General features: G+C 44.1%; 3 protein-coding genes across 6 annotated transcripts in view; all 3 read left to right on the top strand.

Moving 5' to 3' along the window:
* Window positions 1-8,408: 8,408 nt before the first annotated feature.
* On the top strand, window positions 8,409-9,508 carry npvf (neuropeptide VF precursor). The gene is made up of 3 exons (XM_047019661.1): window positions 8,409-8,639; window positions 8,731-9,100; window positions 9,253-9,508. The coding sequence occupies exons 1-3, from the start codon at window positions 8,493-8,495 to the stop codon at window positions 9,285-9,287; spliced, it is 552 nt and encodes a 183-aa protein (XP_046875617.1). The 5' UTR covers window positions 8,409-8,492; the 3' UTR covers window positions 9,288-9,508.
* Window positions 9,509-11,344: 1,836 nt separating this feature from the next.
* Window positions 11,345-16,930, top strand: LOC124467064 (cytochrome c-like). Of its 4 annotated transcripts, XM_047019158.1 has the most exons (11): window positions 11,345-11,499; window positions 11,750-12,054; window positions 12,262-12,387; window positions 12,947-12,976; window positions 13,060-13,250; window positions 13,368-13,456; window positions 13,569-13,743; window positions 13,899-13,981; window positions 14,184-15,354; window positions 15,583-15,681; window positions 15,764-15,856. In XM_047019158.1, the coding sequence occupies exons 2-9, from the start codon at window positions 11,756-11,758 to the stop codon at window positions 15,024-15,026; spliced, it is 1,836 nt and encodes a 611-aa protein (XP_046875114.1). In that variant the 5' UTR covers window positions 11,345-11,499; window positions 11,750-11,755; the 3' UTR covers window positions 15,027-15,354; window positions 15,583-15,681; window positions 15,764-15,856. The 4 variants fall into 4 exon arrangements, with proteins under 4 accessions (XP_046875114.1, XP_046875118.1, XP_046875117.1 ...); XM_047019162.1 differs by lacking the exons at window positions 11,345-11,499; window positions 11,750-12,054; window positions 12,262-12,387; ... (4 more) ...; window positions 13,899-13,981; window positions 15,583-15,681 and adding an exon at window positions 16,305-16,930 and having other exon boundaries at window positions 15,116-15,354; window positions 15,839-16,025; XM_047019161.1 differs by lacking the exons at window positions 11,345-11,499; window positions 11,750-12,054; window positions 12,262-12,387; ... (4 more) ...; window positions 13,899-13,981; window positions 15,583-15,681 and adding an exon at window positions 16,305-16,930 and having other exon boundaries at window positions 15,119-15,354; window positions 15,764-16,025.
* Window positions 16,931-17,257: 327 nt separating this feature from the next.
* The window catches only part of wu:fc38h03 (acetylcholinesterase collagenic tail peptide), a 7,017-nt gene continuing 6,774 nt past the window's right edge, over window positions 17,258-17,500 (top strand). Inside the window, exon 1 of the mRNA XM_047019166.1 lies at window positions 17,258-17,500. This exon is cut by the window's right edge and continues 47 nt beyond it. The gene's annotated coding sequence lies outside the window, so the exon portion shown is untranslated.

Below are 17,500 nucleotides of genomic sequence, written 5' to 3'. Positions count from 1 at the left end.
TGTTTGTGATGGTCAGGCAGAGCTGACAACCTTGACAACCTTGACAACTTGGCACCTGGCTCTGAAAGGTGTAAGCCAGACGGAAGTGGAAGAGAGAGGTGAAACAAAACACTTCCTCTCCTCCCTTTCCCCTTCTCTCTCATCCTCTTGTGTCCTCTCTTTCTCTCGCCTCTAGCCATCTCTCTCGTTCCTTTGGTTTGTCTGCTTGGGTTGTTTGACAGTTAGGGGGCCTACCTACATGCCATACCTGTCACGCCCTGTCACACCCCTGCGGGCCTCTCTCTCTGTCCCTGTCTCTGTCTCTCACACACAGACACACACACACACGCACACAACTTAGTATCACCTGCTTCTGGTATGCTAGTCACCCATCCAGGACCCTCTGTCCTGTCAGTGTTTGTGACTCTTTATAACATCACACAATGAGGCAATGACAGGAGACACGGGAATGAGAGACTCACAACAAAGACGTCCAAAAGACAAACAAGGCAGGAGTAATACAGGAGGGTCACGAGAGTGATCAGGAGAATCAGACCACGTCAGTGACAGTTTGGGGGCAAAGAACGTTCCATCACTGGTCGTTTTGGGTGAGAAAAGTGAAGAAGAAGATGAAGAAGAAGAAGAAGAAGAAGAAGAAGAAATCGTTTCATACGCGGTGCTGATTCACTGCTCCTTCCTGTTTGTTTTCCATCCAGAGAGGTCAAGGCACTGAGGGGCCACAAGGTTTGTGAGATCCACCACGCGTGGCTCCTGTTTCGCCTCACTGGGATCCTCCTTCATTACTCTGAGGGTCCTGACGTATGTCTGTCACTGCTGATGGGGACTTCATCCTTTCCTCCTGGACGTGTTCTCTCACATCAAAGCCACACCCACTTGTTTTGGAACAGGGACAACAATGCCCAGCATTGTGAAGCTGGATGACATCTGAACGTGAGCCTAAGAGCGTCCGTCTGTGTTTTCACTGTTCACACGTGCACAAACACACACACACACGCAAGCACACAAACGCACAGACACACATAAACACACAGAGCCATTGACATGGACACAATTTATTGAAGTCCTAACAAGAATCTCAACAAACCACAGAAGAGATGGGTTGCAGGGAGGTTGAACACACAAACGTAGAGATGAGGATTTTGGCTGAAGGTTTGTCTCTGGGCAAAGCTCCAGGATCCCTCCGCAGGTTAGCATCTGATCCCCTGTCAGCCTGTCTGATGCTGCAGAACAATAGTGTCTGATGAGGACCTGACAGAAGGGGAATCTGGCTTCCTGATTAGGCGTGTAAGGGAGATGTTTTCATGCTCAAACTATAATAGTATGAGGGGATTAGAAAGTGTGTGATTCAATTTAGTATCTCATTAAAACGGGAAAGTCCCGTGGTTTTATGATAAGTTCATTTCCTAAGTCATTTTCATGCATGTGTCTGTTTCTGTGTAAGAGAGCGAGAGAAAGAGAGAGAGAGGGATATGTTGTGTGAGTCTTCTGTTGTGTAAGTGTGTGTGTGTGTGATCTATGTGTATTAGTAAAACTGCCCTTCGCATTTAGACAATATTTCCTGATTGCTGCTATTTACAGTAATGCTGCCAGAGCACTGTACGAGTTGGGTAGGAGTGTGTAGGTGTGTGTGCATGTGTGTATGCTTGCGTGCATGTGTGTGTGTGGTTGTGTGACTGTGTGCATGTGCTTGTGTGAGGGTGCACTCACATGCATGTAAATGAGTACATAATGAAGTGGTTGAGTCCTTCTCCATCTGCACGGTTACCAGTTGGTTCATCATAGACCATTGTTCGTCACAATGACCACATGTTTATGTTCTCAGTGTGGGCGGTGTGCCCTGGAGATTGGGAACAGGACATGGCCGAATGTTCCCACCGATCAGTCCTTTCAGTTGATCCTTCATCGATTCCATTGTAGACCACTGAGATCTTGTTCATAGTGTAAGGAAGGGAACTGAGAAGACGGATAAAAACAAATGTTGCTTCTTGTAAATGAACTCTGAAAGTCTTGTACGTACGTCAGGAGTCCCAAGCCTGTCCTCTTCACTCGACCCAGGAGCAGATGGTCTTGATTGGGTTGGGCTCTGTCAACAAGCCCCTTTCATGTCTGGATATAGCATAGTAGTGTAACCCAGATGGCTTTTGTACCTTTTGTGTCCAGACACTTTGCTCCTTAGGCAGACACAGTGTGCTGTCTGGTCAACTGGGTGGTAGTCCTCTCTTTTATTCTTTCTTTCTTTCTCACTCTGTCTCTCTTTCACGCTCTTTCTTTCTAACTCTTTCACTCAAAATATGTTTGTTTTGTTTGTTGGTCGTAGGAGCGCTCCGGTTGTGGCGGCAGTTGCTCATTTCCCATGCTCTCTATCTTTCCTCAGAGAAAAGCTATCTTTACACACAAACAAGCAAACACACAGACAACTCATTTCCTTTGCTGGCTGAGAGTTCTGCGAGTTGTTTAGGTGGTTTACTTTGTGGTGAGAGCTTGGGGAGGGAGGATCACACATTCTCATCAGTCAGACAGAGCATTCTCATGACAAGCAATCCTTCCAAACAAGCCTGCCTGTATGCTAACTATATATCTCTCTCTCCTCTATGTGTCTGCCCTGCTCCTAGTCCTTTGGTTGATCAAATCTTGTTATGCCGTGTTTTCTGTCGCTGGTACACACACTAGCATGCCCGCAGCATAACGCTGTACCAGTCCACAGCCTGTGCTTCCTGCCAACGCTCCGACAAGCAGGCCTGTTCTGCTGGCTTCACAGCAGGCTGTAGTCACACCAACCTCTGGATGAGACAGCAGAATATACACAACACATCCATCAACAAAAAGAGAAAGAGATAGAGAAAAAAACTGTGTGTGAGAGAGAGAATGCACATCAAGAGTGCAGATCAGTTGCTACCTAGAGTACACCAGTGTACACACACACACACAGTTTCCCATATCTGGCTGTCTGGCTGCCAAAATTGATCCAGAGAACAGAGACTGGCGTTTCAGAATCAATCTCCACCACAGGTCAGATCAAATAGACCACTATGCTTCGTGTGAAGTCACCATCCTGCAGCTGTCACTAAACCTCAGCTCAAAACTGGCCACATACCCTTGTGTGTGTGTGTTTGAGAGCATGTGTGAGAAAGTGTACAAATATGTGCTTGCATCCAGATTGTGTATGTGTGGTCATTGACACTATAAACCGTGACAGCTTCAGTATTCCAACTTTGTATGTACTGGTCGAATTGGAATACTTGCCTGGCTTTCTTGCATAACCAAATCTGGCAAAGACACACACTCACACACACACTCACACATTCACACACACACACGGAGGGGCCCATCAACCCACAAAAGTCTGTGTTGAAAGCGATGGGTTCGGATCAGGTTTCTCTGTGTGTGAGAGATTGTAAGAGACACGCAGTGACACACACAGCTGTCAGGAAATGCATGGAAAGTATTGAAAGATAGGGAGAGGGAGGGAGGGAGGGAGGGGGAGGGAGGGAGTGAGAGGGAGAGAGAGAGAGAGAGAGAGAGAGAGAGAGAGAGAGAGAGAGAGAGAGAGAGAGAGAGAGAGAGAGAGAGAGAAAGAAAGAAAGAAAGAAAGAAAGAGAAAGAGAGAGAGAGAGAGAGAGAGAGAGAGAGAGAGAGAGAGAGAGAGAGAGAGAGAGAAAAAGAAAGAGAGAGAGAGAGAGAGAGAGGGGGGGGGGGGGAGAAAGAGTGAGGGGGAGGGATAGAGAGCAAAAAAGTGAGAGGAGTGGGAATGGTAGGGATGGTAGGAAAACTGATGCTCCTAGTGTATACAGGGTTGCTGACCACACGCACACAGATGCACTGTTCGCATGCACACACATACCCTTTCACACACACACACACACACACACGGTTATGGGACAGGGTGTTAAACTCTTTCACAAGACTCTCGATGACCAGCATGCCAAGTTGATGAACAAATGAAGCAATGTACCTCTGTAACAACCTGTCTTCTTGATAATCTGAAGTGTGGCTAAAGAGAATAACCATAGAGTATATCGCTGTAGGTCAAATGCCTCTATTTAGCAAGTGCAAATACTTTACAACCACGCTGCAGCAATTATGTTATAGACTTAATGACTGGATACGTCAGACACGAACATGTTCAGAGTGTCCTAATAGTTTAATGAGTCGAATCAGTGTGCAGAAGAAATGGGATTTCCTATGTGCTTATGTTAATCACAGTCAGTATGCTATTACATCAATCATCAATTCATATATTGTATCCTATTATCCAATCATCTGTATGGTATGTAATATCCTGCCTATAATAACAAACACCTATAGGCTGTGTGTTATCTTCGTTTTCCCTATTTGCTGTGAACACCGTCCTCTGACCTCAGAGCAGAGAGAGAGACATGATTGAGGCCTAAGTCTGGTGTTGTGTTGTCATTTATTGTCAGAGGTCTGATTTTCTGCTCCCAATGTGCAGATTGATAATCTGTGTAAATCCAGAACTCATCTGAACAGACATTCCATTTGTCAGGAGACGGACTGAACATTTTCTTCATCAAGGGCAGTCTGTTATTGATAAAGAAGTTCATTATTGAAGAACAGAGTTGTTCTCCTGGAAGGGTTAGGATAACAGTCTTTCTTCTGTCTCTCACTCTGTCTATCTTTCATTTTTCTGTGTTATTTTTTTATTTCTCTCTGCCTGTCTCTTTCCTTTTCCCCCTCTCTCTTTCTGTGACTCTCTTTCTTCAGCCTCACAGTTGGGGCCAAGGGAAGGTCGTACAGCGGGCCCCAGTGTGGGCGTCAGGGTGACTTCTGACCTCTGCGACCTGCTGACCAACAGCCTGGCCAGCTATCCAACTGGGACCAGAGTCAGGGGTCAGAAGAGATTATGCGGAAAGGCCTGCTTCTCACACTCCCTCCATCTCTATCTGACTGCTTAAGATTTCATTCGGCTTTCTCTCTCCGTCTCTGCATCGTCTTTTGAATTTCTCTCCATTTTCTGTGTCTCATTTGATTTTGATTTTCAATTTCATTATTCTATACCATTCACTATATTCCCTTTCTCTCCGGTGAATCTGTTTATACCCGTCCACATTTATTTCCCACACTTTGCCTATTAAAGACAATGCTTCTTTGTTGTCTCTCTCTCTCTTTTCCTCCCTCCCTCCCTCCCTCTTCCCTCCCTCCTTCTCCCCCCTCTCTCTCTCTCTCTCTCGATAAACTCATTCTGCATCTTTCTCCACTTGAAGCTGTTTTTAAAAGAACATATATACACCCTCCAGGTAGTTCTCTTAGTTCTCAAAACAATGAAATGCGTGCAATAAAGAGAAAGAAGGGACAGGGCACAGTATACTGCTCAGGCAAAAACATGTCATCTATACATTACATCTAAAAATATACCTTATTTTCCTTCTCTCTCATCTCCCTCTACCAAGACCCTGTACCCCCCATTTCCTCATCAAGGTTCGTTTTCTCCGCTTCCTGCCTGCCAATCATTTTTTTCTTGCCCATCTGATTGGCTTAAGCCTTACAAGCCCTTGATTGGCTGAAATTTAAGATCCAATCCCACACAGCCAGTACCACACCCCTTTCCTAAGAGCCTCCCCCAATTACCAGAACGACATCATCTAAATTTCCACCAATCCACGGTGACTCCTCCCAGGCAGAGTGATAGAGAGTGAGTTTCAATGTGTGTTTGAGCGCCCCCTTGTGTCTATTGTTTGCATACACCACAGGATGAAGAAATAACTCAAGTCCTTTAGAAGTTCTAAAAATGCTATGTTTGTTACATTCATTTTAAAAACGTATTTTGTTTATTTTTTGTTTATGAAAATGATATATGAAAGTTGTTTTTGCATACAATTTGTTGTTTGCTGACTTTGTGGACTGGCTCACTAATTCTCGTGTTCAACTGTGCCATCTCTTGGACACAAAATGCATTACCAGATTCAAAAAGCTTATTCTAATAGTAAACAGCTAATGTTACATACTGTTACTCTCACAGTTTAAAATGTTTTAAACTCTAACCGAATGTTAAATCCTTGAGGACAAGTAAACACAATGGTATGTCCTCCTTTCCCCGTTATCAAGATCAACAAACAAAGTCAGTTGTGTGTGTAGGTGCGTGTGTGTTTGTGTATGTGTGTTATGTGTGGGTGGGATGTTTGCTCAAACACCAAAACCTATAGAAAGCATGAATCAGTGAAATCACCGATGGGGTGGGAGTGAATGTGTCATAACCCTAACCCACAACTTTTGCCTATGTCGGTGCGAAGGGGGATATAAAACACCAAGGCATAAATCCGGTCCTCAGGGGATGACGGGACAGTGCTGCAAATCATTCCAAGGAATCAGAGGGATGTCCAAGAACTGAAACAGAATTCTGGGAACCCTGCCACGGCCCAGAGATAATACTGTCTGCCTGCCTGCCTGCCTGCCTGCCTGCCTGCCTGCCTGCCTGCCTGCCTGCCTGCCTGCCTGCCTGTCTGTCTGTCTGTCTGTCTATCTGTCTATCTATCTATCTGTCTGTCTGTCTGTCTGTCTGTCTGTCTGCCTCTGTCTGTCTGCCTGCCTGCCTGCCTGCCTGCCTGCCTGCCTGCCTGCCTGCCTGTCTGCCTGCCTGTCTGTCTGTCTATCTGTCTATCTGTCTATCTGTCTGTCTGTCTGTCTGTCTGTCTGTCTGTCTGTCTGTCTGCCTCTGTCTGCCTGTCTGTCTGCCTGCCTGCCTGCCTGCCTGCCTGTCTGCCTGTCTGCCTGTCTGTGTCTGTCTGCCTGTCTGTGTTTCTGTCTCCCTTTTGCTCACCATGAATATGGAGAGAAGGTATGAGCATGAGTTGTGATGGAACGCTTATTATGTGTAAAGTTAAAGAGAAACAGAAAATGAGAACAACATAAGATTGAGAGTGGTCATGTAAAGGTTAGAGGAAGGAAGAAGAGAGGAGTGAGAGATGGTGGGACGGAGAACAAAGAAATAGGCTAATGTGTGGGAGATGTCTCGGTCTGTGTTGGAGAGTGGATCGTAAATCCTGACCCAAGTCAGTGTGTCCAATCTGAGGTCATCCAAAGAGAGAGAGGGAGGAAGACAGAGAGAGAGAGGGAGAGAGAGAGAGAGAGAGAGAGAGAGAGAGAGAGAGAGAGAGAGAGAGAGAGAGAGAGAGAGAGAGAGAGAGAGAGAGAGAGACAGAGACAGAGAGACAGAAACAAAGAAAGAGAAAGAAACAAAGATCGACAAAAAAGAGCCAGGTATGATGTTACATGGGTTACACAAGTGATTAGACACATAAGCAAAGATAAGAGTTTGCTAATTTATGGTGTACATGGCATGAGCTTGCCTGCTGTCGAACTGAGGCCACTTTTATAGAGAAGGCTTCAAATTGATGATGACAACCAATATGATAACAATGTCACATGTTGTGACAAATGTATAATCTGTAGAGTTAGTCGTTAGACTGTGCTAACAATCCTCCAAATTACAGTACCAAATCTTATCTCTCTCTCTCATATGGATTTAAAGCCAGTAAGATTTATTCACACATCCCTACTCAATTAAGTAGCAATGCATTCAAAATAACTCAGTGAATGAGGAATGACGTCACATGGACTCACTGGACCATTATTCGTGGAACATTGGTGCAATTAGTGGCACCTGCGAGATTCCTCACACTGGTTCAAATGCAAATATTCTTAGTGTGAGACATCTGTTGAAAGTCCTTTCCCAGTTGCTTGGAGGCAGTGGCTTAATATACATTACTTATCATCAAAGGTTGACCACGTAACTGACAGACAAACTTAATTACATTGTTAGTAAATTGTTAGTAAATTGTGAGTCACAGTGTTACGTCCTGCAAGCTTTTCCTGTTAACACCATGACGCTTATTCACTTTATCAAAATTAAATAAACGTTTGTCTGTTATGTCAAATCTTTGATGTTACTTTGTTATTATTTATTATTATTAAAGTAACTTAAGCAGCACCCAAAGACAATGAGAATATCCTAAACTAAATATAGTCAAGAAGTGGCATATTTGGTTATTTTAGTTTGTGGAAACCAACCAGACATGAGAAGACATGGATTTCCCCCTATAGTCTGGTTATACTGTATTCTCTTCAGAGCTAAAATTGACCTACCCTTCTCCATCCCCCCATCCATCATTGCACCTTGTCTGTGAACACAACAACCCTGAGGTATGTCCTGTATCTTCATCCTCCTTTCACATCTTCATCCCTACTACTAATTGTTCTAATTAATCACACAGTGAACTCGAGCTTCCCAATTAGTGGTATGAGCAAAAGCTGTCATTCATGTGAGAAATTATGTGTATGTGGGTCTACAAAGCGTGGGTCTGAGACTTGAGTGGGTCTAGAGTGTGTGTGATGTGACTGTGTGTGGGTCTACAGAGAGAATGTATAAGGTGTGTGTGTCCTCTTACGCACGGCTGACGTTTGTTGCTGCCTTTAATAACTGGGATTTTCAGGGGCCACAGGTTGAATGTTTCACTGTGTAGGCTACAGCAGAGAAGATGTGTTCCACTGCAACCCTGATGGTGATGCTGATATTTGGCATGCTGGGATTTTTTGGTGAGGGAACGGCCTCTGAAATTGGGCTGTACGAGAAGTCTATCAGCAATGACAACAGAAACTATTTCAGGAAAAGACAGTATATCCAGGTGAGCATGCACACAACTTGTCATCCAATGACTTGTAAAAAACTGACTGCCACTTATCAACCATAAGTGTAATTCTCATTTAATTTTGCAGAGCAGCAATGAAATACCGAGGAGTCTTGAGATTCAGGATTTTAAAATAAACATACTCCCTACCAGCGGCAAAGTCAATCTCCCAACTATGGTAAAGCTCTTCCCGGGATCCACCAAACCTTTGCACCTGCACGCTAACCTCCCTCTACGCTTTGGCCGAGAGAGCGATCTAGGAGACCGATTGCCAAAATCTACTCTTAATTTACCTCAACGCTTTGGAAGGTCGGGTACGGTGATTCAGTCATGCTCCGAGTGCCCCCACCTTGGAGTAGTGCCTTCCGCTACCTTGCCTCAAAGATTCGGAAGGAACTCCCCGTTCCGGAACCTCTTCCGAACCAAAGGCCACGCACGTATTATTAAGGCTGTCCCAGGTAAGCTTTATGATAAGCACGCTGTAAGCTGCTTAAAATATCTTTGTGTTTTATTTGCATGCCTTTCTCCTAATTATAGACAATAAAAAGTTGACAAATTACAATTCCTCATCGACCTAATCACTTGCCTTTAAATGTATTCTATTTCACAGGTCCAAAGACTGTGAATTCACTCGCAGCTCAGTAGAAGACGGAACTGCGGTGACAATTACACCTTCTGAGCACATCAATATTGACTTGAGCGCTGTGGCCTTTTTAGAACGAACAACTGAACGTTTCTAACGCCGTGTCGAAGTTTACAGGCATACTAGATGTTGTGAATTGATGTGTTATTATCCAATGTTTGCCATTCCATTAGCCTATGTACTGTAGGCTTAATGCACATATTAAAATAATTATTGTTGACCTAAATGACTTTGGTGTTTTAATTAAAGACAGGATAGGCTAGCCATTTTATCTTGAGTTTGAAAGGATTCAAGACAAAATATCCCACCCCCTCCCTTCAAAGCCTATATCCTCCAAAACACATGTACGAGCTGCCTGACTACTGCCTGGAGGTAGATAGTGTTGGGGTTCAAATTTAGGTTTAGAATACAAGGTTAAATACCAGACCAGGTTCTATGTAGTATTGATAAGAAATGATGCAGTCAAACAAAGAATACAACACACTGATTTGTCTCAGTCTAGATCGGCGATACCAGTCAATGTTTCCAGTCTCACTTCGTAGAGTAGAGCAAACAAAAGGCCCTCGTCAGAATAGTCTTGACAGAAATCCAGGAGAGAGTTCTGCCCAGTCCAAATCTGCCTGACCTGTGCAGGGCACACAGGTCTTGTACCCCTCCTGAGAGGGAGGTGTTTGTCAGGTGATTGGTCAGAAGACAGTGGGAGGGGATGTCCTCATCCTCTTAGGTCTCAAAAGGAGTTTGTGGGCAGTCAAGGTGGGCAGTCCAAAGGTCTGATGATGTCCCATGGGGGGGCAGAGTATACAAGGGGGGCAGACCAGACCCAAAGGTCTGATGATGTCTAGTTGCAAAATGATACATTCTCCACAGTCTAATGAATCTTCTTCTTATCTCCTGGTGTTGACTCTTGACTCTCAAGAGTTTTGAGGCTCATTGTACTCTCTCCTTGTCCCATAGTGAGGCCAGCCAGCCCGCCTCCCACATCCGCTACCTCTCACCGACCTTGACTTCCACATTCTCTACAGCAAATCATATCACCCCGTGCACCCCTCCCTGCCAGTAGGTTGATTTATTGCATTCCTCTTCTCACTAAAAGATACATTCTCCTGAGCATGGCTCTCTTCTCACTTTCACAGACACAGTCATATTTTGGTGCATAATCGAACATTTGGAATATAAGTTAATCATTATTGAAAGCATTGATTGTATTTGGATTATATGTTCAGCATTGTCATTACACATTTTGTATATCTGAGGTATTGATAGTCTTTTATTCAACAGAGACATAGAACATATGAAATAGCAGCATTGAATTAGCAGCATAGATTTCATTCCTCCACAGTAGTGAGATGGACAAGTAACCCGTCAAATCATTGCAATCAGTCCGGATGCCATCCAATCATTAGTGCCAATCTTAATGAGTGGTCATATTTATTACAGTCTTGCAACGCCCACAGACATATTTATTTAATTTGACTGTTAAACCTTTAAATTGATTGGTTTGTATCGGGATGTGACAAAAAGGGTTTCTAACCAATGTCTACCCTGCCTTTAATGCACGTGCGTGAGGCGTGGCTAGCACCATGGACAGCTCCTGAAACATGGAAGGTCCGGTTCAAAATGACCCAAAACGGGCAGTAGGCTAGATTATTTGTCTCGTGCAAGTCAATGGAGAATACAATGAAATGCACGTAGGAATGGATACTCTGGAATGCAGAGGTGCACTAATGAGCTCTGGAAAACATTATTCCTGTTATGACAAAACACATTTTTATCTGGTATCTAAGTAGGCCCTATAGCCTAGTTTCTGCAAGTATAATGTTTTTGGTTAGTCGGCTAGCCCTTTTTTGGCAATACAATGTCCGAAATGAGAAGGAGAATTCTACTCCGTTACTCCTTTTTACATAACCTACATTTATTTAAATGTGGGTACATCATTAAACTCTACCTGCAGTGGCTGAAGAGAAACGAGAATCTACGAAGCTATGACATCACAGACATCGCATTCCAATTTTGTTGCGTCTGGGACTTTGTGAAACCATGCTAAGTTGCAAGGGAGGGACTGGTTGTTGCGGCGCAGTTTGAGGTGGTGGAGAGAAGGGCAAAGAAGAAGGTGGTTTTTAGTGCTTCGTCAGAAAGTTTACTTTGTGAAGGCTTCCATCTCATCTTCACTCCAGTGGACTGTTTTCTCTCGTGTGAAAAGAAAGAAAGCAACAGGTAGGTGTCTCATTTTTATGGAAGGGTGACTGTTAGCCGGTTGTTAGCCGCTTAAACGGCTCGCAGTAGGTTACGTTCAGTGCAGAAGCTGTGACTGAAGGGTTAGCATTTATCTGACCGTTCTTATATGAGCAGAAAATCTAGTAGCCTAACTGCTAACCTGCCTGTTAATGTAAATTGAAGTGTCGTACAAACTATCAATTTAGCTTTGATCTAAACAATAATACCAGTGAAAACATGTGGTGGTCAGGGACTGATGGTCAGCACAGAGATCCAGGACAACTATGTCAGCATGGGGTTCAAGAGCTTCCCCCCCCACCCCTATCCTCCGTCCCACGGCACTTCTCTTCCGACTCTCTTCCACCACCTCCCTCCCCTGCGGAGCCTACCTGAGCAGGATGAACAGCGTTTTCTTCGCTCTGTTCATCAAGAGGTACCCCCCCTCTTCCCTGACCTCTCCTTGCCCCACGGGACCCCCGCTAAACCCCTTAGACAGCCTACTGCCGGAGAAGACCCCCCACACTCTGACCAGCCGCCTCCAGTGTCATTACCAAGGTAAACGTGCCCAAGCATAGCCTTATAAGGCTACAAGGCTACCAATTACAGTGATGTTGCAATGCTATTAACTATTGATGTTAACAATAGATTTGTAATAATTTATTCTAGAACATTGCACTGTTGATAAATTAATACATTAAAAGGCATTTCCTACCTTACAATTCCATTTACATTTATTATCCATGTAATTCCCTGACTCCCTAGGTTGGCCAGTCTTCATCGGAGAGGATTAAAACACCCTCCAGTTTCCTCGTCTCCCAACACAAAGCACCCTACAGTCCTTGTAAAGGGACACTTTCACCGTGGCTATGGAGGAAGCACTTTAACTGAGTACTAAAGATGATTTTCTATTTCAAGTGCAACAATACAGCTATGAATCAGTCGGTATTATAGGAAATGATGTACAACAGCATGTACAGCATTGTCACAATTGATTACGTCGTATAAAATGTGTGTATAACTTATTGATTCAGCCAAAGCAATGACACTATTATTGACACTTTATCCAACGTAATGTATAGCACAGGGGGGATTTTCAGGTGTCACTTCTTGATCTATAGTCAAATGCTCAGCCTCTGAGCTAAACCCTGTGTGTCTATGTGTATGTGTTCAAAGGCATGTGGTTATACCGCAACGCTATGAAATGACCTCCTTGAGAAAGTGCCTCCTCAGAGGCAGTGATGAGCTGTATGTATTCACCTTCGAGTGAAAACTGTGGACTGAAAAAAACTAAAACTGTAATCTTAAAATGTGTGCTGCAGTATTCTGATTGGCCGCTAGATGGCAACATGGACCAACTCCTGCAAATCATTGAGCTTCTTTTTTTTTTTATGTATGCAATTAATACATATGTGAAAAATATGCATTGTTTACATTCCTCTAATTTCAGGGTTCCAAGACCAACACAAATCAACATTAGGTGAGAGAGCGTTTATGTCAAACCCAAAGCTAAGACAACAAGAACACAAAGCACAGTCTAACTGTGGTCTGTCTCCTTCCCAGTGAGAAGCAGATACTGGTGCCAGTTCCAAGGGAACATCCTAACCAGTCCCATATCTCCCGCTTTGCCATGTTTCCAACATTCCGATCTCCAGACGATCCTGATTCTGGGGTCACGGCGGCCACCAAGAGACCCCTGAACCTCCTTATACCAGCCTGCACTTCTGACATGCGTGTCCTGACTAAGACAAAAGGTAAGAAAGAAACAAGTAAAAAGAGAGAAAGAGGATAAGAGTTAGAGAGTTCAAGTGTGGGAGAGTGAAGGATGATTGAGTGCAGAATCACCTAAATCCCTCTTCCTGTTTTCACAGGAGCTGCTCTCCGACATGAGCTGATGGAGGTTTCCAAGGTAACTCAGAGGAAGGCCTTGCTGTGGCCAGGACAACATGGCTTCTACCAGGTCAGGAAAGCAGTGAATCTGGAGGATTTGTGTTAAAATTATACCAACTACATTATTATAAACTTATAATAATGTAATTTATCTTTCATTTGAACATTTCCCCATTTCGTAGTTTCCAAAATCAGTATGCAGCAAGAGGCAAGTTTTTTATCCATCACTTCCTAAGACTTTGTGCCCAAATGCAACTCTGAGAAACTTGGACTCCACACTGTCGGAGCGAACCGCTAACATGCTACGCAACCTGGAAAGGTCACACCGGCTCACTTGCTACCAACTCCAATACTCCGGTACTCCTAACATACAAACTCACAGTCTGTATACATGTACACTGAGCATACAGACAATTACCACCTTGTTCCATGTGTGTATGCATGTGTGTGTGTGTGTGTGCATGTGTGTGTATGCATGTGTGTGTGTGTGCGTGTGTGTGTGTGTTTGGCAGGATGTGGTCCTGCCAACCCTCTGCAATTAGATGACTTGCATGAGAAAACTGTTGGAGATCAAACACCATACACAATCCAGCTTGTAGGTGGTTTGTACTTTTAGGCCGTTCCATTAATACCATTAATTAGCGCAAAGTTGTTTTAAATAGCAATTTTGAAGCATTAATACCCTTTAATTGACTTGATTGTTCACAACAGATTTTTTATTATTCTCAGAAATTATTTTGAGATCATATAAGTGTGTGTTAGAGTGTGTATTTTAGCATTCCTGTTGTGTCAACCAGAGGGGGGGGTCCCTGGTCCCAGCGCGCCCCCAAAATGGACGTCAGGCTCGTATCCAGCAGGGTCGACGGTGCCTCAAAAGCAGCCATGTTGCCAGCCCTTGCAACCTTGTCAACAACCCCAATAACCAACCTGGCAGCACATCAGACATTGTCCTTAAACACAGACATGGTAGCCATGACAATTGTGACTCTGCTTACCAGCACAACAGCCACAGTGTCCATGATAACAGCATTCATGGTTATCACACTGATGAATATGGCTGGGGTTTAAACAGTTCAGTTAAACTTCACAGAGCCCAGAACTTTCCAGAAAGATCTGGTTCGGGTCACTCCGGTGAAGAGCAGAAACTAGGTTGCATTGACCCAGTTGACCGTCACAACGAGTTATGCTGTGACGTGTGTGGTTTTGCAGAAAGCTTCTGTAACTGTCTGTCACAGAGATCAAACACTGAAGACATTGACCCACAGAGCCAGACCCCCTGTTGTGCCTGCAGGCACAACCTACTACCCAGGACAGGCTCACTAAATCTGGGACATGAAGACCCGCCAGGGTGCCTGAAGGGCGTTGATGGAGAGTGTGCTAGAGTCGGCTCCATGGAGCCACATAGAGAGAGAACCATTTCAAGGGCCTTTTCCTGCATCCGGGGTACCTTGGGAGGGTCCCGGGGCGTGTGTGGGGGAGGGGGGCTATTCCGGTCCAAATCAGTTCTGATGAGCCTCCAGGACTCGTTCTCCAGGACCGACAGCCACAGGCGCTTCCACCTGACTATACAGGGTGCAGTCCCAGATCTCCGTGACAACCACCATACTGTCAAACAATACTCTGCCTACTTTCGCAACTGAAAGGTGTGGCTGTATTTGCAATGTATGCACACACCCACATACATGTATTTGTTGTCATTTCTGTTTTTTCCCAGTAGAATAAACACAAGCCTACAGCACCACACTGATTTGCAGTGCATTTCTTCTTTTGTTATTTTAGTATTTACATACATTTCTAATTAAAAGCAAGTTATACAGTGTCAGGGGCATGTAACCAACTTCATGGAGAAAAATCGTCTGACAGCACTTTCATCCAATCGCGATGGGTCTTCGTTTGACGTGTGCACTAGGCCATTGTTGAACACTCCCTTAACGCGATCTAAACAATTGTAGATTCGACTTTGAAAAGGTGAGTAGGCTCATCAACTGAGTATGTTCACATTTTTATATCGTGAGACAGTCGTAAAAATTCACAATGTTTCTGTTTATTGATGATGTCTTTGCTTCCCTACAAGTAGCCTACTTGTTGAAATGCGTATTGTTCTTGTATCACAGATTTACCCCGTTATACAAGGCTATATTAGGAAAAGTTTTCACATGGTTTACTGGTAGCTTAAAACATGTATGTATTTTAAAGTTCGTAGAAGTCTACCCTGTGGATATGCGTTACATTATGAGGACATACAAAGCGATCATCATCTAGGACTTAAGATACCTCCCAGGTACTACCGGGACGGTAAATACAATATAATATGCTAACAACATAGCATGGTACTGCTCGCAATTTCAACAAGGTTTCTTCAACTGCTTTCTTCTAGGCTGTGAAATAGAGAAACGCTGAAAAAAGAGAACCGCGAAAGTGGGCTACTTTTCAGGACTTATGTTCTCCCCAGGACAAGGTGTGGACCGTAATGGGAGACATCAAGAAGGGGAAAAAGGTGTTTGTCCAGAAGTGTTCCCAGTGCCACTCTGTGGATGAGGGCGGACGACATAAAGTGGGACCCAACCTGTGGGGTCTGTTTGGGAGGAAGACAGGACAGTCGCCTGGCTACTCCTACACACAGGCTAACATTAATAAGGGTAGGGGCCAGCATGTGTGTATGATGGCTGTGACTGTAGAACAGTGCTGTGTTCTTGAGTAGGCAGTCAGAGCTGCATGCCTGTACAGGCAGGATATGCATTGCAAATTCCTCATATCTGAGCACTGCACTGAATGGTACTTCACTAAATGTTAAAAACGCACACCTCTAACTTGGCACTCATGATCGTCAATGTGAGAGCATTAATTTCACTGTGTCTCAGTCGATATGTCTCACTTTTTGACTGCTAGACTTTTTTATAGTGGGTTCTATGTTTCAGGCATTGTGTGGGGGGAAGACACACTGATGGTATATCTACAGAACCCCAAGAAATACATCCCTGGCACCAAGATGATTTTCTCTGGCATCAAGAAGAAGAAGGAGAGACAGGACATAGTGGCCTATTTAAAGGATGCCACTTCCTAGTGGGCCGCGCAAACACGAACACGTGACATGAATCTTATAACACAGAGACACTCCTTAGACAAACCGGTACCTTGCATACCTCAGACATGACTAGCACACACATCCATACAGACACATTCGGCTCAGAAGATCTTCAATTCTTCCATTACATTTAGTCATTTAGCAGACGCGACTTACAGCAAGTACAGGGACATTCCCCCTGAGGCAAGTAGGGTGAAGTGCCTTGCCCAAGAACACAACGTAATTTTGCACGACCGGGAATCGAACCGGCAACCTTCTAATTAACATCCCGATTCCCTGACCACTCAGCCGTCTGACCCCCTGTTCCTTATTTAATCCTCTTTAAAGTAGTTTTGTACTATTTGTTACAACCATGTGTGCTTCTTTTGTGCTGGTATGCTGTAATTTTTACATATTTGTAAATGTTTTTTGTTAAGATTGTCAACGAAATTAAATCAAACCTTCTTTACTCATCTAAAATATCTGTAATATCCTTGCCCCTAGATGACACCCTGTCGTGTGTATTTTCACTTGTGACCGCAGGCTCCGCAGCAATTACTTTGTACTTCTCGTTTTCCTGCTTTGCTCTTTTTTTGGGCATGTTCCCAGCATGAACTGAATAATCTGCAGGATTTGATATAACCAGCAGAGAGCATCGTTTCACTGCAGTATGGAGCGACGCAGACGGTAAACCACACCATATGCGTGCACGTGCTTGCACTGAAGATCAGACACCGCCAATGGTCGATATTCTCATGTATCTATTTAACTTAATAGCAACGGTAGACTACGATAAAGCTGTATGCTAACTTTATTTGTAAAGAAAAGGCAATGTCTAAATGCATTTTCATTTAATTCTTTGTACTATTAATTACGCTTCAAACTCAGTTGTTGCTCACATGTTTGTGGAAGAAATTGGCACGCCACAGCTGCCACTGTTTTGCTACTGACCTCCAAGAACGAAACGGATCGATAAGTGGATCAAATAGATCGACCACCGACTGGCTTTCTACAGTAAATGGGACCGAACAATACAAGGAGAATTCATTT

The sequence above is a fragment of the Hypomesus transpacificus genome, chromosome 4, assembly GCF_021917145.1.
Source record: "Hypomesus transpacificus isolate Combined female chromosome 4, fHypTra1, whole genome shotgun sequence".
NCBI classification, from domain to species: domain Eukaryota; kingdom Metazoa; phylum Chordata; class Actinopteri; order Osmeriformes; family Osmeridae; genus Hypomesus; species Hypomesus transpacificus.
The sequence above is the reverse complement of the archived record's forward strand: the minus strand, read 5'-3'. Positions and strand labels throughout refer to the sequence as shown.

Excerpts from the sequence above, each read along its gene's own strand:
- npvf (XM_047019661.1), top strand. The coding sequence starts at position 8,493 with ATGTGTTCCACTGCAACCCTGATGGTGATGCTGATATTTGGCATGCTG. Across the intron at positions 8,640-8,730 it reads GGAAAAGACAGTATATCCAG|AGCAGCAATGAAATACCGAG; the intron begins GTGAGCATGCAC and ends TTAATTTTGCAG. Across the intron at positions 9,101-9,252 it reads TATTATTAAGGCTGTCCCAG|GTCCAAAGACTGTGAATTCA; the intron begins GTAAGCTTTATG and ends TCTATTTCACAG.
- LOC124467064 (XM_047019158.1), top strand. The coding sequence starts at position 11,756 with ATGGTCAGCACAGAGATCCAGGACAACTATGTCAGCATGGGGTTCAAG. Across the intron at positions 12,388-12,946 it reads GGAGGAAGCACTTTAACTGA|GGTTCCAAGACCAACACAAA; the intron begins GTACTAAAGATG and ends CTCTAATTTCAG. Across the intron at positions 12,977-13,059 it reads CCAACACAAATCAACATTAG|TGAGAAGCAGATACTGGTGC; the intron begins GTGAGAGAGCGT and ends TCTCCTTCCCAG.